This window comes from Panthera onca, chromosome A2 (assembly GCF_046562875.1).
Source record: "Panthera onca isolate mPanOnc1 chromosome A2, mPanOnc1 haplotype 2, whole genome shotgun sequence".
In the NCBI taxonomy this organism is placed as follows: Eukaryota; Metazoa; Chordata; class Mammalia; order Carnivora; family Felidae; genus Panthera; species Panthera onca.
In genome coordinates this window covers 80885026-80910927 of record NC_138340.1, presented here as the reverse complement: position 1 = coordinate 80910927, position 25902 = coordinate 80885026, and the positions used below count along the sequence as shown (strand labels likewise).

Here is a 25902-nt window from a genome sequence, read left to right as displayed (position 1 = left end):
AAAATTTCAATACACATAAAAATAGTTGATTATTTAATAAAGAATGCTTAGGACAAGTGTGACCCATTTGTCCTATGATAAGAATAATCAGCACTAATTTAACTATGCTTTTGCTATTGAGTAATATGCATTTAAAATATGTCCAGTGGAATAAATATAAGTGCTATGCACAGCATGGGAGATAGCAATTACTTACCCTGTAGGCTGGCTCTCAAATTCTTCTGACCACTGCTCTTGAATATCTTCTGTAGAAAGATCTACATCCCGGGTGGTGGCAAAATTGAACTCACTGCCTTCATTTCCATGGAAATAAATGGAATTCCCATCTGACTGACAGCTATGCTGTAGATGAAAAGAGAACATGGGGTGGCTGTTGAATTGGTTTTGTAGCTGTATCTGTCTTACTCATGTATAATTAGAGTTTTTAGAGAAGTCATTATACTATTCCCTCTATGATGGACTCTCAAATCAGAAGAGCTTGTTACCTCTTTTTTTGTATTATTTAATTCAATTACAATTTCTTTCTAACTTATTAAGTTATCACAAAAAAGGAGTCAAGAGGCTATTTGAGCTTTGCCACTCCAGTCTTCAGTATGAAACAAGAATATTTTAATTGGCATAATTTCCCATCTTCGCCCAGTCCTTGTCATGGGAATTAAGTGTGATAATGACTTGTCATATATTTTCAATACCGTGCTTATGGGCTAAATCACACTGACCTTTTCAATATTCTATATATTTCTGGCTTGCCATTCACACCTTTCACAATTTGTCTGTAAATGGAATGTGAGTAGAAAAGCCAGCTAATCAAAACAGGGAATACAGAAAAGGTCAAAGTAATCCCTGATATGATCGTATATTCTCAGCTACCTTTTGAGTAAAAGTTTCTGACAAGACATAAGTAGTGTGTGATGCTTACAATAAGGAGCTGGGAAATCAAAATCTTTGTTATTCTCCCAAAGAGCACAAGGTTTACAAAAAATTTAAAAACAAAGTATTTCTTGTGATATTTTTTACCCTATAGTTTTTCAGCTTAAAGTGAATAGTCAAAGGTAAGATCAAACTCTGAGAAAACTGAATGTTTAGTTTTTAAAAAATGTAAGTTTTTAATAACTACTTTTTGTTAGTAAGTCATATTACAGAAATACTAATAAAAGAAAGATCAAACATTCTTTTAGGCTTTATATATTCTGAAAATGAAATAGAAACGAAGGAAAGTAATTGGACAGAAAATATTGGGTCCAGCGACTCTAAGTTCTACAGAGCAGGGATAATGTCCATTTTGTTTCTTGCTGTAAATACAATGCTTGCCTTATAGTCGGAATTAAAAAATATTTGTTGAATAATTCAACAAATGAATGAATGAATTATATGGGCTATGTCTTTTCAAGTAATCAATTAATCTTTTATGGAGAACTCACTATGTAGAAGGTATTAAGGAAGGCATTGGAGAAAGGAGTTTATAATGAAGTATAATAATACATAGTCTTGACTCTCAAAAAATCCCAGTCTCATTGAGAGATACCAGAGATATTTCTCAATGCTAGAAAGCAGATGGTAAATGCTAATGAACGAGACAAGGTACGAATCACTGTCCAGGGCTGGTCTAAATGCATAGGCTTCATGGATGAACAGGTCCTCAACTTGCTTTAAAGGACAGAAAAAGATCCAAGTTGAATGACACATATGAATGAACAACAAAGGTGATAAGTAGGCAAGATTTGGAGAATTAGACTGGAGACTAAGAGTAAAATCTCAAGTAGTGGTCTAAGAGATCTCTATCATATTCTGTTGGCAGTGGTGTCCTAAAATAGGGGAGTAATGTGTGCAAAGAAATGTTTTATGGTAATTAAACTGGCTATGGCTGATAAAATCAATTGAGGGAAGAATCAGAGTACTGTACTGAAAGAGTAAATAAAGCTTCCAGAAGCTTTCCAGAAGTTCAAGAGATTCAGAGCATCTGATCTTGGGGAAGTCATTTCACAGCGCTAACACATAAGGCTCACTCACAGAGCTTGTCATCATCTTAGATCATACTGTAATGTATAGCATGCATCACCTGCCTGAGAATCTTCTTCCACCACAGTGAATACACATTATTCATGGATGCTAAACTGAGCTCATTATATGTGATCCTTAACCCACACAAACCAATCAAAACTAGGGTTCAGTTTATTTAACAGTAAACAGAAACTGTCAAAGGCAAAACTCAAGAATCTACTACTCTTATCCTGTAAAGACCCCAAATGCTAACTAGAAAAAGATTACTTTCCTAATAAATCCACTGAACTCTAAATAACGTTTTTCACAATTATCTTCACATTCTGGAATCCTGAACAACTGTCATGTATCTTTATCTGGAATTAATATAAGGACTCTGGTATCAGTGCAAAGGACACATTTAGTCATTGTCTAAGGAAAAGCCATACATGAAACATCTTTATGTATGAACACAGAGTAATTTCGTTACAATTTACACAATAAAAAGAGTGATCACTTAACATGAAACCTTGGTCATTACTGGCTAAATATCAATTTAATTATTTAAATTTTGGTTCCATTTGCTTCAGAATTGTTTGTTAATATTTTAAGACTCCGTGTTACAAATAGTTGTTTTGCTACTCTTCAAAAATTTATATTATTAAGGTATTTGATATATATTTTAATTTAGCTGAGTTGGAAAATTGAGGTTAAAAGAGTCGTGACAAAACTAGATATTGTTTAACTGCATATTGTTAAACTTATTTCAAAAAATTAAAATCAGTTGTTTTAGAAAAATAGAAATAATTTTAAAGGATCTTTTTGTTAGTTATTTTGCTGTTATGAAATACATTTGGTAGTTGAATAGACCATTTGTAATTATATAATTATTGAAAATTATCTACCAAATATACATTTTTGACACTGTAATTACAGTAGTGCCAGCATATGAAACACATGTAATATTTATCACATCAAGAATAAATAAAGCAATTTAAAAAAAATAGTAATACCTTAATTGAACGTTAATCAATTTTCATGCTACTATGATAGGATATAATAACTAGTAGAATCTGTCTTTGGCAAGTTTCCATGAAGGATATAATGGTATAGTTTTTAGCATAGTTTTATTATTTCAATAGGGAAGGAGCTGTTTTTTAACAACTTGTAGTAAAAGAATAATAATGCCAAATCTAAATCCAAACAAATAGGGCAGTGGTTTCTAATAGTGTTAGCCTTTGCACTGCAAATCTCCTAATCCTGTCTGTCAGGTTTAAGAGAAGATTCACAGTTAGCTCTTTTCTCCCTTCCTAAATAGGCCCAAAGTCCTCTGGGTGTAGAGAAGAAGTACTGATCTTTGAATATTCTCTTCTTCATAGTCTTAGTGCTGCAACATGTTACCAAAAAAAGGGTTGTGACACATGCAAAGTAAACAGCCACAACCCAGCAGAAGGCAGCCCAACCTCCCCTAGTTCTTAGCATGATGGGGCTGTCATTTTCTGGGCAGTAGGGCCTGGAGATGCACAGAACACACACACACACACACACACACACACACACACACACACACACACTCACACACGCGCACGCGCGCACACACACACACACACACACACACAGGGCAACGGATGGCTCCTCGACTCCCCACTGTGCTGAGGACAGCAAGACACAATTTTTGCCTCTGCCATTGTGAGCAGAACCCAATGTGTTCAAAGTTTGGAGTGAGGGTAATGCCAACCAGCAAGGTAATTTGGCCTATAAAATAGAGGATAGTTTGTGTGAAACTGGTGCATTCCTGAGCCATCTGAGCAGGAATGGGCAGGGATGGGCCTGAGAATTTGACTGTATACTTAAGACCCTGTACTTAAGAATCCTGTGAAAGGAGGGGAGGTGTGCCTGAGTGGCTCAGTTGGTTAATTGTCCAACTTCGGCTCAGGTCATGATCTCACGGTTCATGGGTTCGATCCCCGCATTAGGTTCTGTGCTGATAACTTGGAGCCTGGAGCCTGTTTTGGATTCTGTGTCTCCCTCTCTCCCTGCCCCTCCCTGCTTGTGCGTGCTCTCTCTCTCTCTCTCTCTCTCTCTCTCTCAAAATGAAATAAACATCAAGAAAAAAAAAGGATCCTGTGAGAGGCAGAGGGACAGTTTAGGGTTCTCATTCTGAGGATTCCTAAATCAGTTACAAGGCAAGTTAGAGTTTCATGTGATTTCTATTTTAGGATTGGTCACAGGGGCTCAAAATCTTAGAATGGGCCTGGTTTCCAAGATATTCTCCAAACTAAGAATTTATGCCTGAATGCATTTGGATTGGGATAGAATCCCTGGACCTCTGCTTGTTTGATACGGCATCTCTGCTTCTGGACAGGAATTCATGGCCTCCTTGGTTATGGGGTTACTTGAACCCTCCCCTAAAATCTACCTCAATTAATTCAGCACTTACATGAATTGAGGAGATGAAAGTTGGAAAAGAAAAAAATACTAGAAACCAAACACAATCAAGATGGCAAAGAATGAAAACTCAGTTACTATCCATCCTCAAGGAGTTTGAGGAAGGGAATCAGAAGGTGTGTTCAAATACATTTACTCTACTTAATAGCTACGCATTTTGCATAAGTCCGTTACCCCTCTAGGCCTCAGTTTCTCAAGCTATAGAGTAGTATCAATAATATCTATTCCCTACAGATGTTGTTAGAAGCACAAGTAATATTGCATGTGGAAGTGTGTTTTTAAAACTTCTGTTGGTATAAAATAATCACTATTTTATTTCTGAATATATATTTTTGCCAAAAATAAGATATTATATTCCATACTCTTAGCAGTAGGTGATAGAGAAATGGAAACATATTTAAATCTATTTTTAATTGTGTTTCTCATTAGAATAGTCATTAAAATTCTTCAGATCAACTTAAAACCGTTAGTAAAATGTGAAAGAATATGACCCACAATATCATATGGTAAAAATACTGCAACATTCATTCACTTTAAGAGCAGACAGAACCATCAATTAGAACTTTAAAAGTCCTCCAAATTTTGGCAGATTACCAAAAATTCTCCAAGGACAGGAAAATTTAATAATGCAAGATACTTGTTGCCACTTTTCTTACGGAAGAACTTGCATTGTATATTATCAGTATATTATGTTTAAGATCCAAGCAAAATGCACATTGAAAGTATGAAAAGAATTTCAGGAAATTGCTTTCAGTGATTTTAATACCCAGCTGTTCTTGTTCAGCATCTATTCAAACTCATGTCATTTATATGCAATAACAATAAAAATCTAAACAAGTTCAAAGGAAAGTAGAATGTCTAACTTTGTGAAATACATGAGCTCTTGAAATGATAAAAACAAGAATATTTTGGAATTCAGGAGTACTCTGAGTATACTAAAAATCTATCAGATTTTTTTTGAGCAAACAATCATAAAATTTTATTTCTTGAGTCATAGCTTTTGACTGACTTATGGTGACTATATATCAGGTAACTAAGCATGTATTTGGGGCAAAATAAAAGTATAAGTTTTGAAGATGGCTCTAAACATTTCTATGTCTAGCCCTCATAAGGTACATTAATTATGATATTAATTATAATTATTTTTACTTTGTGTCACTATTTTAGCACTGATCAATGACATATACTTTATACTTCTAAGTACTAGAGATCCCCAATTTTTTTTTTAATTTTTTTAACGTTTATTTATTTCTGAGACAGAGAGAGAGAGACAGAGCATGAGCAGGGGAGGGACAGATAGAGAGGGAGACACAGAATCTGAAACAGGCTCCAGGCTCTGAGCTGTCTGCACAGAGCCCGAAGCGGGGCTCGAACTCATGGACCACAAGATCATGACCTGAGCCGAAGTCGGACACTTAACCGACTGAGCCACCCAGGTGCCCCTAGAGAGCCCCAATTTTTAAAAATCCCTTAAATATAGTCCTTATTTGTTTGTATTTGTCAAACGAAACTACTTTCCTACTTTGCAGTTAAATGGGTTTCCTTTACTTGAAAAGCAGAACACAGTGTAGCTAAGTGACAAGAATTTGCCATTCAGAAAAGCATCAACAGGAAACATCAGTGCAAATTCCTCAATATAACAAGTCCTTGGCCACAATTCAGGATAGCATTTTTCTAAGGTTGCTGCCTATACTCTGCTGAAAATGGTAATGACTTCACCTCTGTACTTGTAAAAGGACTTGCAATCGCCCCCACCATAGTTTAATTAGGTTTTCGTCAAAGATGAACACTGAGGCACCTCTTAATATTACCTCCCTAGGGTCTAATGGCCCCCCATGATTCTTTCAGGCATCTGTAGCGTTACAATTTATTTTTTTGACGATACCCTTTTCTTTGGAATGAGTACATTGGGCATTTGGGCAATGCCAGCTTGCAGAGAGCTGGTGGCAGATGGAATGAAATCTGCCTGGTATGGCTTCCCCTCCACATGAGCAGAGAGCCATCCATTTCCTCCATTAAGGAGTTGTCACTCAGCCCACCCAGCTGGAAGACCATTTTTGATAGCCAAGCTGGCTGGTGGCAGACAATTCAGATACAAAGTGCACTTTAAAAGGAAGCTAAAACATCATTTGTAGGAAAATTGAAAATGCATGGCTTCCACCACAGCCAATTTTTTAATGACTGTAATATTTTAAGTGATTATTTTTGCCACTTCAGATTGCTCCTTAGAGAGGAGAGGTTTTTTAATTAAAATCTAGGCAATGCAAATAGATGAGATGTGAGGAGCAGAGGAAAGAGAAATAAGATGAATAAAATTAATTAAAATGGCATTGTTGGCAGAGTCATAAATTAGCCAAAGCCTGGCTGGAAATAAAATATATTGGTATAGGAGTTTCTGGATTAAAGTGAGATGTGTGACTGAGTGATTAGAAAGTGACTGACTTACAGCCTGCACATCATTGTGTTTCCTAAGCCTTTCACTGTGCTATAGCTATTATCACATAGAAATACATATTTTCTACATCCTGGTTCAATTGTCTTTAAAGGTACAGACTTTCATGCTGTATTTAAAAAATCAAAATAGGAAAAGAATGATTTCTCTCATGAGCCAAAATGAATTTCTGTCATTTTCCACACATTCAATTTCTAGGTAATTTAATGCCAGTTAAAAAACCAAAAACTTGGCCATGAACACAGTCCAGGTGCAGGAGGGCTGAAGTGCATTTTCTCTAGTCAACACAATAGATTCAACCATGGTGAGTGAATTTTAGGGAACTTAAAGAGTATTTTTTTTCTCATTATTTTCTGGATTCGTTCAGCATTCACATTTGAACCACTTCGTACCAAGATTCATAAAGATTCGATTTATGGTATATTTTGTGACAAGTGTATAATTACTTGGCAATAGTTATGACAACTCTAAAATGGCAATAGTGACAGATTTGAATTGGAGTAATGAGAGTAAGAATAACAATGTAAAATTCCATAGGGCAGTTGTTAACCTTGTCTGTGGGGATCAACTTGAGTTTCACAGGGTCTGAGGTTTTCAGACTTGCCTTCTCAAATTAAGGCCGAGGATGCCAGGCACAACGTGGGAGGCTGCAAGAGACTAAGGAATGAAAAGGGCTGGCTTTATAGTAAAACATACTTGGCTGCGAAAACTAAAATGGTTTGATCTTGGGGAATCCATTTGGCCTCTCTGGCTGTTTTTTCATCTGTGAAATGGGAGTAATTGTGAGGATTAGATGAGATACTGTAGGTAGCATGCCTACTAAAGACTAGTGAATCTCAGGAAATCCGCAAATTGCCCCCATTTTCATTCATTCACTTAACAAACCTTACTTTAATTAATTAGCGATTAAATATGTCAGCTTCAGACCAAAACAAACAAACAAAATAAAGGGTGCATCAGTCAGGGAGGCTCTTGAGATTTGTTTGAATAGTTATTTTCGGTAGAATTTATCAAAATTACTGGAGTCCGTGTTATTGCCACCCTTGTCATGGTGATTTGGCTCAATTCCATGTTTCACTAATGCTATTCCACATTAATTACTGTACAAATAGGCAGCATTGGAGGGAAATTGTGAAAAGCACACTACTTATGTTTAACCCTTCATCCCCAAAGTACTCTTATTAGCTTGACAAATTATATTCTGGCTCATTCTACAATGTCATGCATCCACCTCTTGGGGGAAACATGACAATAAGAGCAATGCAATCCAAAGTGAAGAACATCCCAGGCAAAGGGAATTTAGGTAGACAGCATGCAATTAACCAAGCTGGAATCTAGCCAGAAAGTCATAGTTAACATTCCGATTCTTAATGGAAAAAGACATGGGAACATGGACTAGCCACAAGTCTTACTGAGCTCAGGTTTATCCTCATTAGAGAGCCGGGACTCAAATCCCTCAAGTTACACACCAGATAGTTTCCAGCACAGCGACTTGCAAAGCACATTTCTGGAAAGCTTATCTGATTTCCTCCTGTTTGTCCTTGTACTCTAAAAAACTAAATCATTGAATAGATTTTTGAAAACTTTTTCTGGAGTGCTTAATTTCTGGAAGACAACTTGGGCATTATAGTAGGCAGGTATCGATCTGCCAGGGGCACATATCCCCCAAAATGCAGATTTTAAAAGTGAATTCTGCTTTAAGTGTGATCATTCCTTCTGCCATTTGTCTTAGATTTGTTTTCATTAGCCTCAAATTGTATTAAGACTTTAAATTTTCAGACAAATTAATTTACATTTTTTCATAATTTGGACATAATGACCTTTATTCTCCATTAACAATACAACAATTTGTGGCAAAAGTGTTAGGTGACAGCAGAATCTCAGAATGAAAGCTCCAATTCTTATTCAGGACTGGAGATTTGCCTAGCGTCCACTGGGACAATGAATTTGGCAAATGCTTAACGTACACGAGCTATAAGAAAATTAATAGACTCTCCTGTTCAGACTTGATGTTTCTCCTTAATGGGTTGTTGATTTACCTAATGGCTCTTGTCTTCATTAGGGCCTTTGGTGTTTGTTAAACAGGAAAATTGTCATTATTATTGCATATTTATCAACAGTAGATATAGTAAAGAGGAGGCAATCTGTCTAAATGTAAGTTGTAATAGAGAAAAGATTAACGTATGGCCTTTCTAAATTCTGTATACTTAATAACTCTAAATCCCTGGCATAAATTCAAAAAAGTAAAAAGATTACTTTTTAAGAAAATTTCTTTTAAATACATGGGATCAAATCACAGCCTATTCTAAAGGACAAACCTTCAGAACAGAGTCTATGACATTTAACATTGATTTACTTCTCACCACAAGTTGACATAAATGTGGAGAAGGAGTAATCTGGAATTCTTTGCTATCCACACAATGAACTAGGGTAATAAATAGAGAAAGATTAGCAGGTTCAGGCACAGCAATCAGAGTGGGAAGATTTTTTAAAAATAAAAAATATGGGGAATAGCACCTATCTGACAGCGATCTGCATTTAATCTGTGGGTCAATTCCAGAGTTGACAGAAGCCAGTGATTTATGTCTTTGCAAGATGAGAGTAACCAGGCCAGCTGAGCAGATATAAACATTTATTAATGGTGAGTGAGCAAAACACACCCCCCCACACACACACACAGACACTCTCACACACACACGTACACAGATACCAGAGAGTCACAAATGATTCATGCCTTCAAAATACAACTTTTGGCTGCCATCAAAGATAAGGGTAAACAAACAAAATGAAGCTCCTGCTTGACTACTATCCACCTCCATGGTATAGAGATTCATTTGGAGACTTTGCTTTCATGGGGTACTATTAAAACACGAGAAAACAGAAGGAAAAAAAAACAAAACCAAAAAACTTGCTCACAGCTCTTTCCTCATCCTTTGTCCCTGGGTTCTCCTCTGAGCACTTCCTTGATGTCTGGGCCCTTCTCTTTGACAGTGAGTTTCGGAAAGGAGGCTGCAGCAGCTCCAGGCTGGTCCATCAAAAACTTACATTTAGTGTTTCTCTTTGAACGTGAAATTAAGGATGTTCTCAAATTGCAGGATGTATGTTTGAGGAGCTGGAAAGAGATGACTTTGGTGGATTTGTCCAGATGTTTCAAGAGTGACTAAGGAAAATGGGAGTGCTAGCCCTCCATTTACAGACACCCTGTGTTTATCTACTATAGATTTATTAAAAAAAATTTTTTTTTACATTTATTTATTTTTGAGAAACAGAGTGAGACAAAGCATGAACGGGGGAGGAGCAGAGAGAGTAGGAGACACAGAATCTGAAGCAGGCTCCAGGCTCTGAGCAAGCGGTCAGCACAGAGCCTGATGCGAGGCTCAAACCCACGAACTGTGAGATCATGACCTGAGCCGAAGTTGGACACTCAACCGACTGAGCCACCCAGGCGCCCCTCTACTATAGATTTAAAACTTGGATGATAAGGCCTTCCTCATAGTTCTGGCACCTAAGAAGCATTCATGAAATGCCACTCCTTACTCCATCATTACTACCTAATGCCATCATCACTACCACTCCTATTATTGTTGCTACTACGATTTACCATCATAGGGTTACTATTATTATGTATTACGATCTAGTATCCATGCTAGTGTAAGTATCATTCCTGGATACGAGAGTCCTACCCAAGGTGAAATGCTGATCCTTGATACTATAGGTCTTAAATGGAAAGGGCTAAAAAATCGGTTCATTTTCCTTAAACCTTGATGGCAAAACCAAGACCACTGTTGTAGGGCTGGAGCACCAGAAGCTGCCCTAAGATTGATCGTTCCCACGCTTCAGGCATGAGGAATGTGGCACAAACACCCAAAGCCACCTGCCAGAGAGAGGCAATGCCATATGATGGCGGCCGTGGTAGTGATAGTTTTTCCAGCAACTGCAGATGAACTGGTAGAGTGTCCTCTGTATCTTTTGAATAGGAACAACTGACAATTCTTGATTATTCTAGAAATCATCTGTAAAAGCTGAAAAGGGATGCAATATTCTGTAAATGAAGGCAAAATAATCTTAACCAATAATTAAGACAGGTGATTCAATACTGAGTGGGTTCAGTCAGCTTGCCTTAGGAGTCCATGATCTGCTTACTCTGGGAGATTGCTAATGAGGGTGGTGCTCTGGGGGAGCTTTTTAACTTGCAGCACTGTATTTATTGGCATTTAGAGCCCCACCTACTTGGTCATGAACAAAGGGCTGCTTAGGGATTTGCGGGAAATAAAACATCATGATGGTAATTAGAAGCATAAGAATGTGGTGTGCTGTTTCTTCCACATGGGCAAGACTTCTGGAAAAACATTGGAAGATGAGTCAGGCAAGGCCATGAACTTGGAAAGAGAATGGAGGAAAAATAGAGAAAGCTGTATAGGGAGAACATATTAATTCCATAACCTCTTGCAGCTTACCAATGCCGAATCAAAAAGCACAACAAATATTAGGCCAGATTTTATATTAAAAGCCAATACTGTTACACATCTATTTCATATTAATTACTAAAGAGCCAACAGATGGTAATGGCCTTCTACCAACCCAGGACAGATTTAAACTGGTGATCTATAATTGCAATTCTCCAGATCACATAAACTCCTTAAGTTAATTACTCTATTTGGTCTTATATCATTCTGCCCTACTTGAGATAAATAAGAACAGGCTCAGATGAAATGAATTAAATATTCCCAAAGAAACTAAAAAAAAAAAATCTAAAGAAGACAAATATGTACTGAGAATGTGAATCATTCTCATCTTTCCTATTTGACCTGACACTCCCAAACATTATTTTCAAAATCATCAGCTAGACAGTTTACATACTCACTACTTTTATTCCCTTGTTTTATGAACCATAGTGTTTAAAAAATCAAACCTACTATTGAAGAGCCTGGGTGGCTCAGTCAGTTAAGCATCCGACTTTTGATTTCAGCTCAGGTCACAATCTCACAGTTCATGAGTTTGAGCCCTGCATTGGGCTCTGTGCTGACAGTGTGGAGCCTGCTTGGGATTCTCTCTCTCCCCCTCCCCCTCTCATACACTCATGCTCTCTTTCAAAATAAATAAATAAACTTAAAAAAACTATAAATAATTCCAATCACATCAATGGTACTGAAATTTAATTCCACTGGAAACCATTTATTTTGCCTGCCAAAGCTTACATATATGGGCAACACTTGTGTTCAACCTAATCATTTTAATGTATTTATTCTGATAGTACTTCAGTGACATATAAGGATGACATAATTTGTGAGGTCTATATTTTTCTATCCTATTTTTCCTCCATCCTCATTATCAGAGCCATTGGCTCAATCCTTTGCCTTCTACATATTTTACTCTATATTCACATCCTGTGGAGCTTATTCTCAAAGTTTCAATAAAGAAGACATATTTTTTAAACACTTTCTATGTGCCAACGACTGTTCTAAGAGTTTTATATGTATTTTCTTACTTAATCATCACAGCTTGGGGGTGAATACTATTATTATCCCTGTTTCAGATGAGGACACTGAGGAACTGAGAGGTTAAATAAGTTGCCCCCAAACACATGGCTAATAAATGGTAAAGCCAAGACTTGAACCCATATAGTTAAGCCCACTTTCTTAACAGTTGTACTGTCTCTAGTTCCATTCACAATATCTTCAGCTGCCTTCAAGTTATTATTGAATACGAAATTCATTTAGTAACTAGAATTCATACATAACTAGAATTGAATACGAATTCATATTCGTAACTAGATCTTGGTATTTTTCCAGGTTTTTATTCATTCAGTTAACATCTAACACAATCCATCACGTGCCAAACACTGGAGATTCAAAAATGGTTGAAATAGTCCCTGATCTTAAGAAGCTAACTTTCTAACCAAGGAGACAGAAACATAAATAACTGGAAAGCAATGTTATCAATTCTTTCATAGAGGTATATGTCCCATGTAACAGGATATTGAAATGGAACTAGTTTTGTATCTTGAGGACCCAAGAAAATAGGTGGCAACTACTTCACATTCTTTTTTTTTTTTTAATGTTTATTTATTTTTGACAGAGACAGAGCATGAGCAGGGGAGGGGCATAGGGAGAGGGAGACACAGAATCCAAAGCAGGCTCCAGGCCCTGAGCTGTCAGCACAGAGCCCGACGCGGGGCCCGAACTCACAGACCGTGAGATCATGACCTGAGCTGAAGTCAGACGCTCAACCGACTGAGCCACCCTAGTGGCTAGTGAAAGAGGTGGTAAAAGGGCTTAGTCACTCACTCACATTGCAGGTATACAAGCTCGAAGTTAACGTGAGTAGGAAGCTGGACAGCAGAGAGAGGATTTCTTTAGAGAGGGTTGGAGGTAAACTGCGGGTCCCATCCATGACTGTATCAGGGGAGGAGGGTACCTTCTTCTCTCCTCAAACGTGGGGCATTGGACCTTGAGGAAAGCACTTGGAAAGTATACTGTATGGGCTTGGACTAGTGCCTGGAGCTGCCAGGAAGATGGCTGGGGAAGAGGGCTGTGCTTAGAAATAATAACTCTCCTCCCAATCACTGATCCAAGGTGAGTATTTACTATAGAGTAGGCTTGGGCCCATGGACACAAGATCTTAGTTTTTCTAAGATCCTCCCCCAAATGGCTTCCTGGAGAGGTGACAGTAGAAAGAGGTTGTAGTCATTAGCCAGAGGCCCAGTGGCTGAAAATGCACGCAGACATGAGACATGGATTGAAGAAAGGCAGGTGAGAGATTCCCCAGCATTAGTGAGGAGTGGGGAGATTTCCAAAGAGCCCAAAGGTAGACTGATGAGAGAGCCATCTTTGATTTCTTGCTAGGCCAAGAAAGCAGTTGATTCCAGCTTCTAACAATATCTGCCTCTTGCCTCTTCTCCTTCCTGCAGACCCAGCCCTGGAGGGTTCAGAGGCCGAAACTCATGAGGGTGGTGAGGAAGGAGAAGGAGCTGATCACCGCCTCCATCCCCCTTGCAGCAGACCTAAGCTGGAGGAGGGGAAAAGCTACAGATGAAGCTTGGAGCTTAGATTACAATAGTAAACTGATCATATCTGTGATTGAACTGAGACTGCTTTGGAGACTAAAGTGATTGGATGACTTATTTGGTCTATCAGCAGTCTTGGAACCCACAAAGAGGGCAGAGATAAAGAAGCTGTCAGACTGAATCTGAATGGTCACTGGGGGACACAGAGGTACTTGTTTTCCAAAGCCAGCCTCCAACCCCACCTCCTGCTTGTTCAATCTAATAGTTACACAAACACAGAGAGGAGGGAGACATTACTATGCAAAAGTTCACACAGACAATGACACTGGAACTGGGTCCTTAAGGATGCTGGGAATTACTAGGCAGAGAAAAAATAACAGTGGAAAAGTAGGTTTGAAGTGTGGGAGCATGAAATGCAGTACTGTATGAAGCTGGAGCACAGAGGAGCAGGAGACAAGGATGAGAAGTTAGGCCGGACCTAGATCGGAAAGGGCCTTGAATTAACACGCTAGGGAGCATCCTCTAGGTCCAAACACGAGGCCATCAAAGGTATTGAGGATGGGGGGAGCATCGTCATGGCATTTCTATGAAAGAATGATGCAGGAATTTTTGTCAGTGGCATCCATTTGTATGACCCTTGTCTCTTAACACCTTTGTCACAGGCAGGCCGCTGCCATGAGACTGTCGATTTTTCTTTTGTGATCATGCCACCATTCTTATGCTATTTCACCTCCCATACAGATTACGGCAAATGCCTCTTGCTTCCATAAGGAAGACATTTTAATACTCCCATCCCCTAAGTTCACTCTAGGTCAGCAGTCAATACCTGTGATGGACCAATAGCTAGGACTATGAACATGAAATCAACTGTTACAGTGTGGAAGAGAAGAAAGAGACCAGTGCTTGGGCTGAATTTACCAAATTCTAATGTATAAAAATCAGTCATCTGGAGAAAGGAACATGCACTACAAATGGAATAAAGCTGGAGCAAGATGAAGAAATAGGGTAAGAATCTTTTAACCTATAGTCAGAGAGTGATAGGGAAGAAAATGGGCAGATAATTTAACTAACGGATGTGGAGAAGAAACCTGGTACAAACAGAATCACGCCACTTTATATTTATGACCTGTAAGAGCAAAGCTATGTGGTGACTGAAATCAAGATTAAGTAAGATTCCTATATTTGAATCCTGGCTCTCCCATGGGTGAGAAGGATATTTTGGACACGTTACTCAACACCTCTATGTCCACTTTCCACGTCTGTAAAATGGAGCTAATATAGCACCTGCTCTAACACGTTTATAAAGATAAAATTATATGAGAGGATATATATATATATATATATGGACATTTTTTCCTTAACTAAATCATTTTGTAATTAAGCATACTTTCTCAATTGCTGTTAGGCTCACTCTTTAATTTAGTTAAGATGTAAACATCTTGGAAACTTTTACTGAACACAGAAAAGATAATATGTAAATAGAGCAAGCAAACAAACATAATCCTCAAAACTTAAAGTCCAAAGTAAAGCAATGTTTACAACATGCCCTGGTTCAACAGGAACATGGAGATATGCTTATGCTTTTTAAGTGTTTGTATTCAGTTTTCATTTCAGAGTAAGTAAATGAGCAATATTTAAATTTTTTTAAATGTCTATTTATTTTTGAGAAAGAGAGAGAGAGAGAGAGTGTAAGCAGTGGAGAGGCAGAGAGAGAGAAAGAGAGAGAGAGAGACAGAATCCAAAGCAGGCTCCAGGCTCTGACCTGTCAGCACAAAGCCTGACACGGGGCTTGAACCCACAAACCATGAGATCATGACCTGAGCTGAAGTCAGATGCTTAACTGACTGAACCATCCAGGCGCCCCAAGGAGCCGTATTTAATGAAGAAATTTCATACAGTTTATATAAAGTTTTTATGTCTAGAACTTCACATCACCCAGCAAAAGCATTTTTTTTCATGCTCAGATGTTTGAGCCAGAAAGCAAAAGCATAGATATGCAGATTATTTAAAATGACAATTCTTAGTTTTAAAAAGAGTTTTCAGAAAGAAACATCAGAGAAAAATTTCTACCTGATAGCCAAGTCAAAGAGCATGATACATATCATTACTACAGTGGTTTTTTTCGTAGGTCACTGGTCAAGTCTCAAATGTGTGAATGGTAAGTTTGGGAGTAGGATGATGGACCACAAAGCAAAACTATAACCCACACAAACTTGTAATATAATCGAACATCACTACTGAAGCAAAACCACATTTCATGCATTTTTATCATGGGTGGGATACAATACAAACGATTAAGAAACTGAATGGCTAATTAGATTAGTATAACAGCTTATAAAACAAGGCAAAAAAATTGCATTTCTACAGTAAAGGCTACTGAGTCGAAGTGATAAATGATCATCATAGGAAAAGGATGTGAATCCCAGGACCTTAGGTCTCCATGTGTTTCCTGGGTTTTCGTGTCTTCTTGCCAATGTTGAACAACGTCAACAGAAATCCTTCTTAATCAAGTGGTAGTGGGATATGACATGGGATATCTTTACAAAGGTTCTTTTCTACATCCACATGAAAGGAATCCATGGACTCTTTGTAAAGGGACCAAAGTTTTAGAGTCTTTGTCAGAAGGAATTTCCATACAGTTTACTGGGTGTTTTCCCATACTGAGCAAGGAGGATGTCTGTTCCTAATGTCAGTCAATTGTGTGGCTTCACCAACTGAAAGTAAAATGCCTAGCGTTTGATCTGTTAAACAAGAAGTTATTGTGTCAGGGGACTTCCTGTGTTGAAGGGTTTCTAAATAGTTTTGAATCTTTTTTCTAGAATTTGAAAAAGGAGGTGTGCATCTTAGATGTTTATATTCTACTTGCTTTTACTCCTGTGATCTCACCTCCTCCCACAGCACAAGATTTTTTTGTGCCAGTGAGTCACATTTAAAAAAATTCTCTAAGCTTTATTTGCATTTTATTTTAATATATTGGAAACTTGAGAGGGTCCAGTCAGGGGTCTAATGGCATTCTTGATAATCACCTAGGCACAAGTTTTTGTTCCACATACCCTGGGCAGGCAAGCCCATGACTTCAATTTCTATTCAAAAGGCTGATAATTGCCAAACTTCCTCTGAGTTCCTGATAGCTTTATCTAAATTCCCAACTTATATTTCTTCTTGCCTGTCCTCAGGGTTATCAAGATCAACATGTCTACAATGTACAGCAGACTGACTATAGTTAATAATACCGTGTTGCATAGTTGAAAGTTGCTAAGAGAATAGATCTTAAAAGTTCTCATTACAAGAAGGAAATTTTGTAACTATGTGAGCTGATGGATGTTAACAAACCTTATTATGATGATCACTTTGCAAAATATGCAAATATTAACTCATTATATTGCACACCTGAAACTGCCATATTATATATCAAATATATCTCAATTAAAAAAGAAGATCAACATTCCATAGTGAATTCAACTTCTGTGAGCCTGCTTCTCCTTCTCTGTTTCTTGTTTCCATGAATGGCACCGCCATCCGCCCAGCTGCCCAAATCTTGTCCTCGACACCTGCTATTCCCTCATCATCTCAATTGGTTCCCAATCTTCTCCATTCTCTCTCCTAAAAATCTCTGAAATCCATCCACATTCTCCCCTAAGTCTGGCCAACATGATCTCCCACTGGACTTCTGTTACAAGCTTCCTACGTGGTCTCCCTACATGTACATTCTCCCATCCATTCCATCCTCCATCCTCAAAAGTATATTTTAAAAAATCAAATAAAAAGGTATATATTTAAAAAAAGCAATTCAGTGACTCCCTAACACATCCAAGATAAAGTTCAAACTCTATAGCAGCTTGCAAGACCTTCAAGGTTTTGTCACTGGCCACGTCTCCAGACTCAACTAATCCAAGTCTCGACTCAAAATATTAGACAACTATTTTGAACATTGTCTAAGACTTTTGCTTTGTGCTCTCACTGCCCAGTTTTTATGTATGAGATTTCTGATTTTAGAAACACTATTCCTCCCACCTGGCCAAATCCAAATTACCTTTTGACCTCTGCTTAGATTCCCTATCTGGAATGCTTTCCTAATTGCTTGAGTCTGGGTTTGGTATTGTATATTGTACTTCCAGGGCACTCTAACTTTCCCAGCAAATCATGGAAATTATGCTGTTTTATATGTGTATGTTGACATATCTAACTACCTCCACTAAGTTGACAACCACATGAAGGGAAAAAACATATCTGCCTTTCTGTGGTTATATTCTCTAGGCTCAGCCAAGGACATGGCACAGTAAGTCCTCAAAGATACTTATTAAATGGATGAGTAAGTGAATGTTTTTGTACCAATGACTCCCCATCCTTAAAAGAGAAGGTAACATAAATAAGAATATTACCTATTCCTTTACCAATGGATTTGGTAAGAATAGCTATCTTTGATTTGATTTATTAATAAGCTTTAGGTCTTAGAGTGGAGGAGAAGAAACAAAAAAGAGCTCAAACCTTAACTGTAGCTCCTGGGAAAAAAAGCCAGTTGCCGGTGTCTACTGGATCAAGACTGTCTTCTAAAATGACTTGTCTGTGAGCTGAGTTGATGATCAGGATGTTATCTAAGGCCCAGCAGGCTTCATACACCTCGCCTACATGCAGACTTTCCTGCTTCCACTGAAACTGGACGTTCTCCCCTTTGGCGTCTTCAGGAAGGTAGAGGATATGGATGATTGTGCTGATGTTGGAAGGGGCTCTGGAACAGATGGTGAGATGGGAATTGGTGCCATACAATAGAGTGCCATATAATAAATGAAACATAAAGTTCAACAGTATCCATTTTTTTTCTTTCTTATAGATCAATTTTTTAAATTAAGATTGTAGTTTCATTATCTCAACATTATATACATTACAGATTAAATACTCATTATTCCCACAGCCCTTAAATCTTTTGGGATACGCTGATGATTAAGATGTCCATATTAAGTGATGACAGTTTTAACATCAAATGTCTTCAAGGGCTTTACTTTCTTTAAATTTTATTTTGAGTTAGTTAACATACAGTGCAAGGTTGGTTTCAGGAGAGTTCAGAGATTCATCACTCACAGACAGCACCCAGTGCTCATCACAAGTGCTCGGCTGATACCCATCCCCCCCACCCACTGCCCTCCATCAACCCTTAGTTTGTTCTCTATCATGAAGAGTCTCTCGTGGTTTGTTTCTCTTCTCTTCTCTTTTTTCCCCCTCCCTCCCATATGTTCATCTGTTTTGTTTCTTAAATTCCACATACACGTGAAGTCATATGGTATTCGTCTTTCTCTGATTGACTTATTTTGCTTAGCATAATACATTCTAGCATAGCCAAACTATGGAGAGCTTTAATTTAAAAAAATTATTTTTAATTTACATCCAAATTAGTTAGCATATTGTGCAACAATGATTTCAGGAGTAGATTCCCTAATGTCCTCTACCCATTTAGCCCATCCCCCTCCCACAACCCCTCCAGTAACCCTCTGTTTGTTCTCCATATTTAAGAGTCTCTTCTGTTTTGTCCCCTTCCCTGTTTTTATATTATTTTTGCTTCCCTTCCCTTATGTTGGAGAGCTTTACTTTTAACAAAAGGCAGACACTGAGTGCATTCAAGTAAGCCAGTAAGGAATAATGGAAGAGAAAATGGCACACGCTTCTATGGTGCCTACAAAAAAAAGTGTTCCCAGCACAGTGTTTTTCATGTGGTAGACACTAAATGTTCAATAATTCAAATAATCTCACAGTTTATTTTATTTGATACTAAAAAAATGAGAAAAAACAATAAAAGTATTTTCTTAATTTTGATTCTTACCTTGAAATTTTCTATCAGAGACCACTGTATGTTGTTTTATAAGTCTTTGCCTGGTATTGTTTTATTTCTAATAATCATATACATTTTTATTTGTTTTGTCTATATGAATGTGAGATTTTCCATGAAAACTAATTGCTCTATAATTCTTCACAACGTCATCCAGATCAGTCTTTAAAAGCTTGATATAATTTAACATGATTTTTACCATATATCTGTTAGAATCCAGGCCCTTCTGCTATATGATAAAAGTACTTTTATTAAACATTTTATTCTACCAAAGTAGAAACCTGCTATAGTAAAAATGATTGCTTTTAGCTAAGATTAAAAGTGGTACTAAAATGCAAACTAGTGGTACCCTGGGCTTACTGTAAATTAGTTTTGAAAGGACTACAGAAAGGACGTATTTTTCACTTACTATTGAATTACATATATATCCAAAGAATTGTCAGTGTAGGTTATAGATGGTTTACCTTATCTTTGGGGGTAACCAGTTGCCTTTTTTAAAAAAATATTTCATAATGACTATGTTTTTTGCCTCAGAAAGAACTTAAACCAATGAAAATAGTATATTTTAGTTCTAGGAAGTGATTGAAAACATGTTTACTCTGATCACTAAATGGTACGGAAAATTTGCTTTAATGAGAATGACAGCTTACAGCATGGTCTAAAATTGAAAGTCTTGTTTAGTGAAAAACAGCTGAATGTGATCTTCATATATTGTAATTAAATGTATACATTCATTATTTGTCATATCAAAAATATGTAGCCCTTTTCCAAAAAGAAATATCTCCGACAATTTACCTAAACTATGATATATAACTATTGGGTAGATAAAAAATGGAGGTATTGATACAATTTTCAATATTTATGCTGCCTTGCTTAAAGTCATTTATATAAATAAGTATTCAATATGAATTCATTTTAATAACAACTACTAGAAATTAGAAAGAATAGCAAAATGCTGTTATAATATTGGCACAGCATGTCAGAGCTTGGCTTGTGCAGGTACTTATAGATTATATGTTATCCTGCCACAGAGAGAGACAGTTTCTTAAAATGCCTAAGTTAGAATCACTTATCTCAGTTTCTGGTTGAAGTAGACCTTGGACATATGACAATTTATAAATCTGAAATACTACTGGAAACTTTGGGCAGATTAGTTTAGTTTTAAGCACTAAGAACCTAATATTTACAGTTCCTCCCTAATAAATCAGAATTGTTCTAACATAGAAATATGATAAGGAAACTAGCATGTAAAAAACCTGTACAAGACTGATGGAAAATGTTCTACTTCAGTTGTACTAAGTTAAGAACTAAATCAATCAGGATAACTACTTTATAAAAGTTCAAGGTAGTTTTTTCCTTTAAATATCTTACTAGACCTAAAATTAAGCATCCATTTTGAATGCTGTTTTATGATTCAAGCTCTGCAGAAGTTGTAAGTATCATTTGAGTTTTGCTAACTTAACATTTTTTCAACTCGAGCGAGCTGCTTCTTAAGCATCCTACCTCATTTTCTTATCGAGGGATTTTTTTTTAATGAAAAAAAATGTAATAAAATGACCACCAGTTACATCACAATTATGTTAATAGAATTTTAGAACTGGCCTTTGGGAAGCTGGAAGGGAAATGACAGAACTAAACATTCAACGCAAAAGCCCCAGTGGCTATTAACTCATTACCATCACAGACTGGGAGAAATTTAGGTGGTAATCTCATATGGTCCTAGGTCTCCAAACCAGCCACTAGCCAAGCCACCTAGAGAGCTGGGTAATGTTACTTTGTGGAGGGTTCCATCATAAATGTTATTCTCCCAAATGTGCTTTAACCAAAAATAGTTTGTTATAGCTTCTACTAACCGTGGGAGATTCTGAATGGAAAATGCCACTTTTAACAATACTTCTTCAAATAGGGCAGATAATAATATGTGCAGGCATGTAATTCAACATAATTAACAACCAGACTACTTTTAACCATGAAGCATAAATTCGATGGTAGAATGAAGGCAAATAGGGAAGTAGAAATCCACCTACATCAGAATTTATGAAACTACTTTAAATGATAACAAACCTAATTTTCTCAAGCTGAATCCAGTCTGCGGTATTATTCTTGGCATATGACACGATGATGCTGGGGTCTGAGTAACTAAAGCGACATGAACCTGAACCTGTAAATAGCAATAACAGTAAGTTTCAAAGTTAAAAAAACAGTGTAATTGCATACCATCCTTCCTGATAAATGTGAGATAACTTTGTAACCATTTAAATATTTATTTAATTGCTTCCCCATTCTTCCAATTATGCTGAAATTTCTTGTGATCGGTTCTGATAAATACTATTTGATAAATAACTTTAGGAATCAGGAAAAAGGCAAACAAATTCTTCAGACTTCTTTACAGATACACAAAATTCTAAACTAAGTTACAAAATAAATACTGAGCTCTATGCCAAAAATATCTAAATATTATAGAATGATTAATAATACCATCGTGGTTCTTGCAAGTTAATATCAATTAATAGTGATTGCATTAAATAGTATATAAGTCATTAAATTGCACGAGGACGAAACACCATTCTTCTTCAGTGTGGGTCTTATTTAAATGATTAGACAGCATATAAGAAACTAAAATCCTGTAAAAATTCAAGTACTAAATGGATGAGAACTGTTAGATATGACTGATACTATTCTACTATAGCCCAACATTAAAGATTTTAAAAGAGAGATGTTATGTCCCATAGTGAACACTTATTTCTCACTATGATTTTCCATATTGGAAATGTGACCAAAGAAAGTTTTTAAAACTCTGACAAGGATTTGTTTCTACACATTCAATGAATTCATATAATAACACATAGCATAGGTTAGAATTTCAAAGATCTTCTCAGAATACCCGAAACAGCCATGAAAACATATGCCAGAAGTTTCTTGTAACTGAATAGCAGGATTTTTTTCATACCATATTAAAAACAAATGAACCAACAGAAAAAGAAATAGTTCAATTTATGTTTCAGTTTTACCCATCTGCTAGAGGAGCCTCAGTTGCAGCAAATGGCATCTGTGGACGGTTTTTACATTTGTAGTTCTCAGGAGTTCCAAGCTTTAATAGACTCATTTATTTTATTTCAGTGGTGTTTAGTACAACATCAGTTAGTCTGCAATCGCCAAAGTTGGCAATGTGCTAAAAGGCCAAACGGCAGTTTTCCCAGATTTGTTCTCACAGCCAAAATGTGGGTGCAAGAAAGGGTATTCAGAGGACAGCTACCCGGCCACCCTAAGCTCAAACAGAAGCCCACCTTATGCGCTTCTCATCACTCCTAAATCTTACCTTTCATAAGCAGCTGCTTAAAGTAAATATCAAGCTGTGGGGCTGGAATTGGAAGCGGCCAGGATTATGTGGGACAAACTTCCATACAAACAAGAATAGGGACTGGCAGAAAATCTGTTTATTTCAAAACAAAGTTCAAATCAGCCTAAAGAATTTAAATGGTATTTATGTGCCTCCTTCATATTGTATACACCATAAGCTCTTAAGAGCAAATGTGTCAGGTGCATCCCTGAAAAAGGAACGGGTAGAACAAATGATAACCAAAAATGTGCCTTACAGGAGGCAATTCCTTGCAATTTGTTTACAAATGAAGAGAGAAGGAAAGCTGGTAAACATCAGAATAAAAACGTGTCCAAATAGGTCTTCTCTCCCCATCTCCTTACACCACCATCTCAATGTGGCGAAATTTAGTTTATGATGTACCCATAAGACACAAAGGCACCTGGCAGGTGAATCACTTTTCCTCAGCCACTTAGTCATTAAATTCTTTCATATCTAAAATATCAATACTTTTATGAATCCATCTTCTCCTTGCTGTTGTCAATAGACCCTCATTAGCTCTTGCCAGGACTCTGCAGTAGTGATTAGTTAGCCTCCCTGTCTCCAGCCTCACGTGTCCTTACCCAGCCACATTGTTGCCAGTGCTCTTCCTACAAGTAAACTGAATCCGGTTACCTCTCCACTTATAATCCTTCAGCAGTTCCTCAGTACGGGAACCCACCCCCTGGTGGGAGAAAGATGCACAGTTCCTAGAGACCAAACATGTACCCTGGAGAACAGAACTAGCCCCGGTCACTGGAAAGGGTTCCCACGTGAAAAGATGGTCAAACACGGAAAGGAACTCCAACACGGGGATAGACAACTGGAAACTGGGACTGGGGAATGGGGTATGAGGGGCCAGGCAGAGAAGAGGTGCTGCCCAAGACCAGGGAACTGAAGAGGCAGAGCCTGAGCTGGAAGAAGTATCCCCAAGAGAACCAGTCAGCTCTGGATATCTGCCTCACTCTGAGGCCACCCCCACCAAACTCTCATTCCAAATGGTGCCAGTCTAGGGGCACCTGGGTGGCTCAGTTGGTTAAGTGTCCGACTTCAGCTCAGGTCATGATCTCGTGGGTTCGAGCAACACATCAGGCTCTGCGTTGAAAGCTTGGAGCCTGGAGCCTGCTTTGGATTCTGTGTCTCCCTCTCTGTCCCTCCACTGCTCATGCTTTGTCTCTCTCTCTCTCTCTCAAAAATAAAGAAACACTAAAAAAATTTTTTAAATGGTACCAGTCCAACGAGTAAACAATTTCCCACTCCCACTCTGAGTGTACTTGTTCACCATACATTGGGTACAATTTTTCTTCACAGAAACCCTTCTGAATTACAACCCCACCGTCACATAGCCTTCAGCCCGCAGAATAAGATTTTCACTGCCCAGACTGACAACGGTTACTTGACTCTGTCTGGGATGAGGGGAAGAAAGAGTTCATCAGTGTCCATGTGCACAGGTGGGTAATACCACCCCCAACCCCCTGCTCCCATCTGCTGTGGTGCCGAGCTATCACATACCTCAAAGCACCTTTTACACAGTGAAGAGACAGTAATAACCAGGCGCCACCTGCAGCAGGTACCTCTTTCTTTCCCCTCTTAAATCAAAGATCTTTAATTGCCAACACTGAAATTTAAAATCGGAAAGCAAAGACAAACTCAAATGTCAAATGCAAAATAACCTCTTCTTACAGATCTATTTTCTCCCCTTCAGATCCCTTCCAATGTAATCCTTCACTCTAATGTAGCAAATCTGCAAGGATTTAAAGAACAGCGGAAAGAGGGAAGATAATTCAGGATCATGGTTATACAAGTATGGTCTGAGAGCCACTGATGGACTTTAGCTGGTCTAAAAACCCAAACATTTTTGGGGTGCCTGAGTGGCTCAGTTGGTTGAGCATCCAACTCTTGATATCAGCTCAGGTCAAGATCTCATGATGAAGGGCGCCTGGGTGGCTCAGTCAGTTAAGCGTCTGACTTTGGCTCACATCACAATCTCACGGTTCATGGGTTCGAGCCCTGCATTGGGCTCTGTGCTGACAACTCAGAGCCTGGAGCCTGCTTCAGAATTTGTGTCTCCCTCTCTCTCTGCCCCTCTCCTGCTCACACTCTTATCTCTAGCTCTCTCAAAAATAAGTAAACATTAAAAAAATTAAAGAAAAAAAATAATCTCACGATGAGATGGAGACCAGGTTGGACTCTGTGCTGACAGCATGGAGCCTACTTCGGATTCTCTCTCTCTGCCCCTCCCCCCAGCTTATGTGCATGCATGCATGTGCTCTCTCAATCTCTCTCTCTCTCCCATAAAAAAAAACAAACAAAAAACAAATACTTTATTTGGTTCTTGACAGGCAAATGAGGACAGTCCATATATTTTCATTTCTGTCCACAGCACGGGTACAAGTAACCTACAGAATGATTAAGCGTTCCTGAAGTTTTGTGTTCAAAAATAAAATTAGTGAAATTTTAGGAATTATGGAGGATCCCAATTCAACAGTCTAAGAAATCTGGCTCTCATGTAGAGCTACACATACAAAGATTACTGAAATACCCACAGTTTCGGGGAGGACAGGATATTTTGTGTTAAAGGCACTTCCATCAATGTTGTTTCCGGTTGGTCTTGGTTGTCAAGTCTTGATTTTAAATTGACAAATAAATTGATAAAGGATAAATATAAACCTACAGTTATTTATGGTAGCTTTCATTTACATTGTTATTGGTTATTTAGCCAACCCCACAGCAGACAGTGATGGATATTTTTCACCAAAAACGTTTCTAGTCTATTATTGTCTTAAATTTTGTCCTATGGCTTAAGAAATATATTCACTGAAATATAAACAGAAGCC

At 37.8% G+C, this 25902-nt stretch overlaps 1 protein-coding gene across 1 annotated transcript in view; it reads right to left on the bottom strand.

Moving 5' to 3' along the window:
• RELN (reelin) overlaps positions 1–25902 on the bottom strand; it is a 524459-nt gene that overhangs the window by 208809 nt on the left and 289748 nt on the right. Inside the window, exons 9-11 of the mRNA XM_078442541.1 lie at positions 21772–21868; positions 18375–18615; positions 197–342 (exon numbers count right to left, since the gene is read on the bottom strand). Coding sequence (XP_078298667.1) covers positions 197–342; positions 18375–18615; positions 21772–21868 — 484 coding nt within the window. The remainder of the gene's footprint in view (positions 1–196; positions 343–18374; positions 18616–21771; positions 21869–25902) is intronic.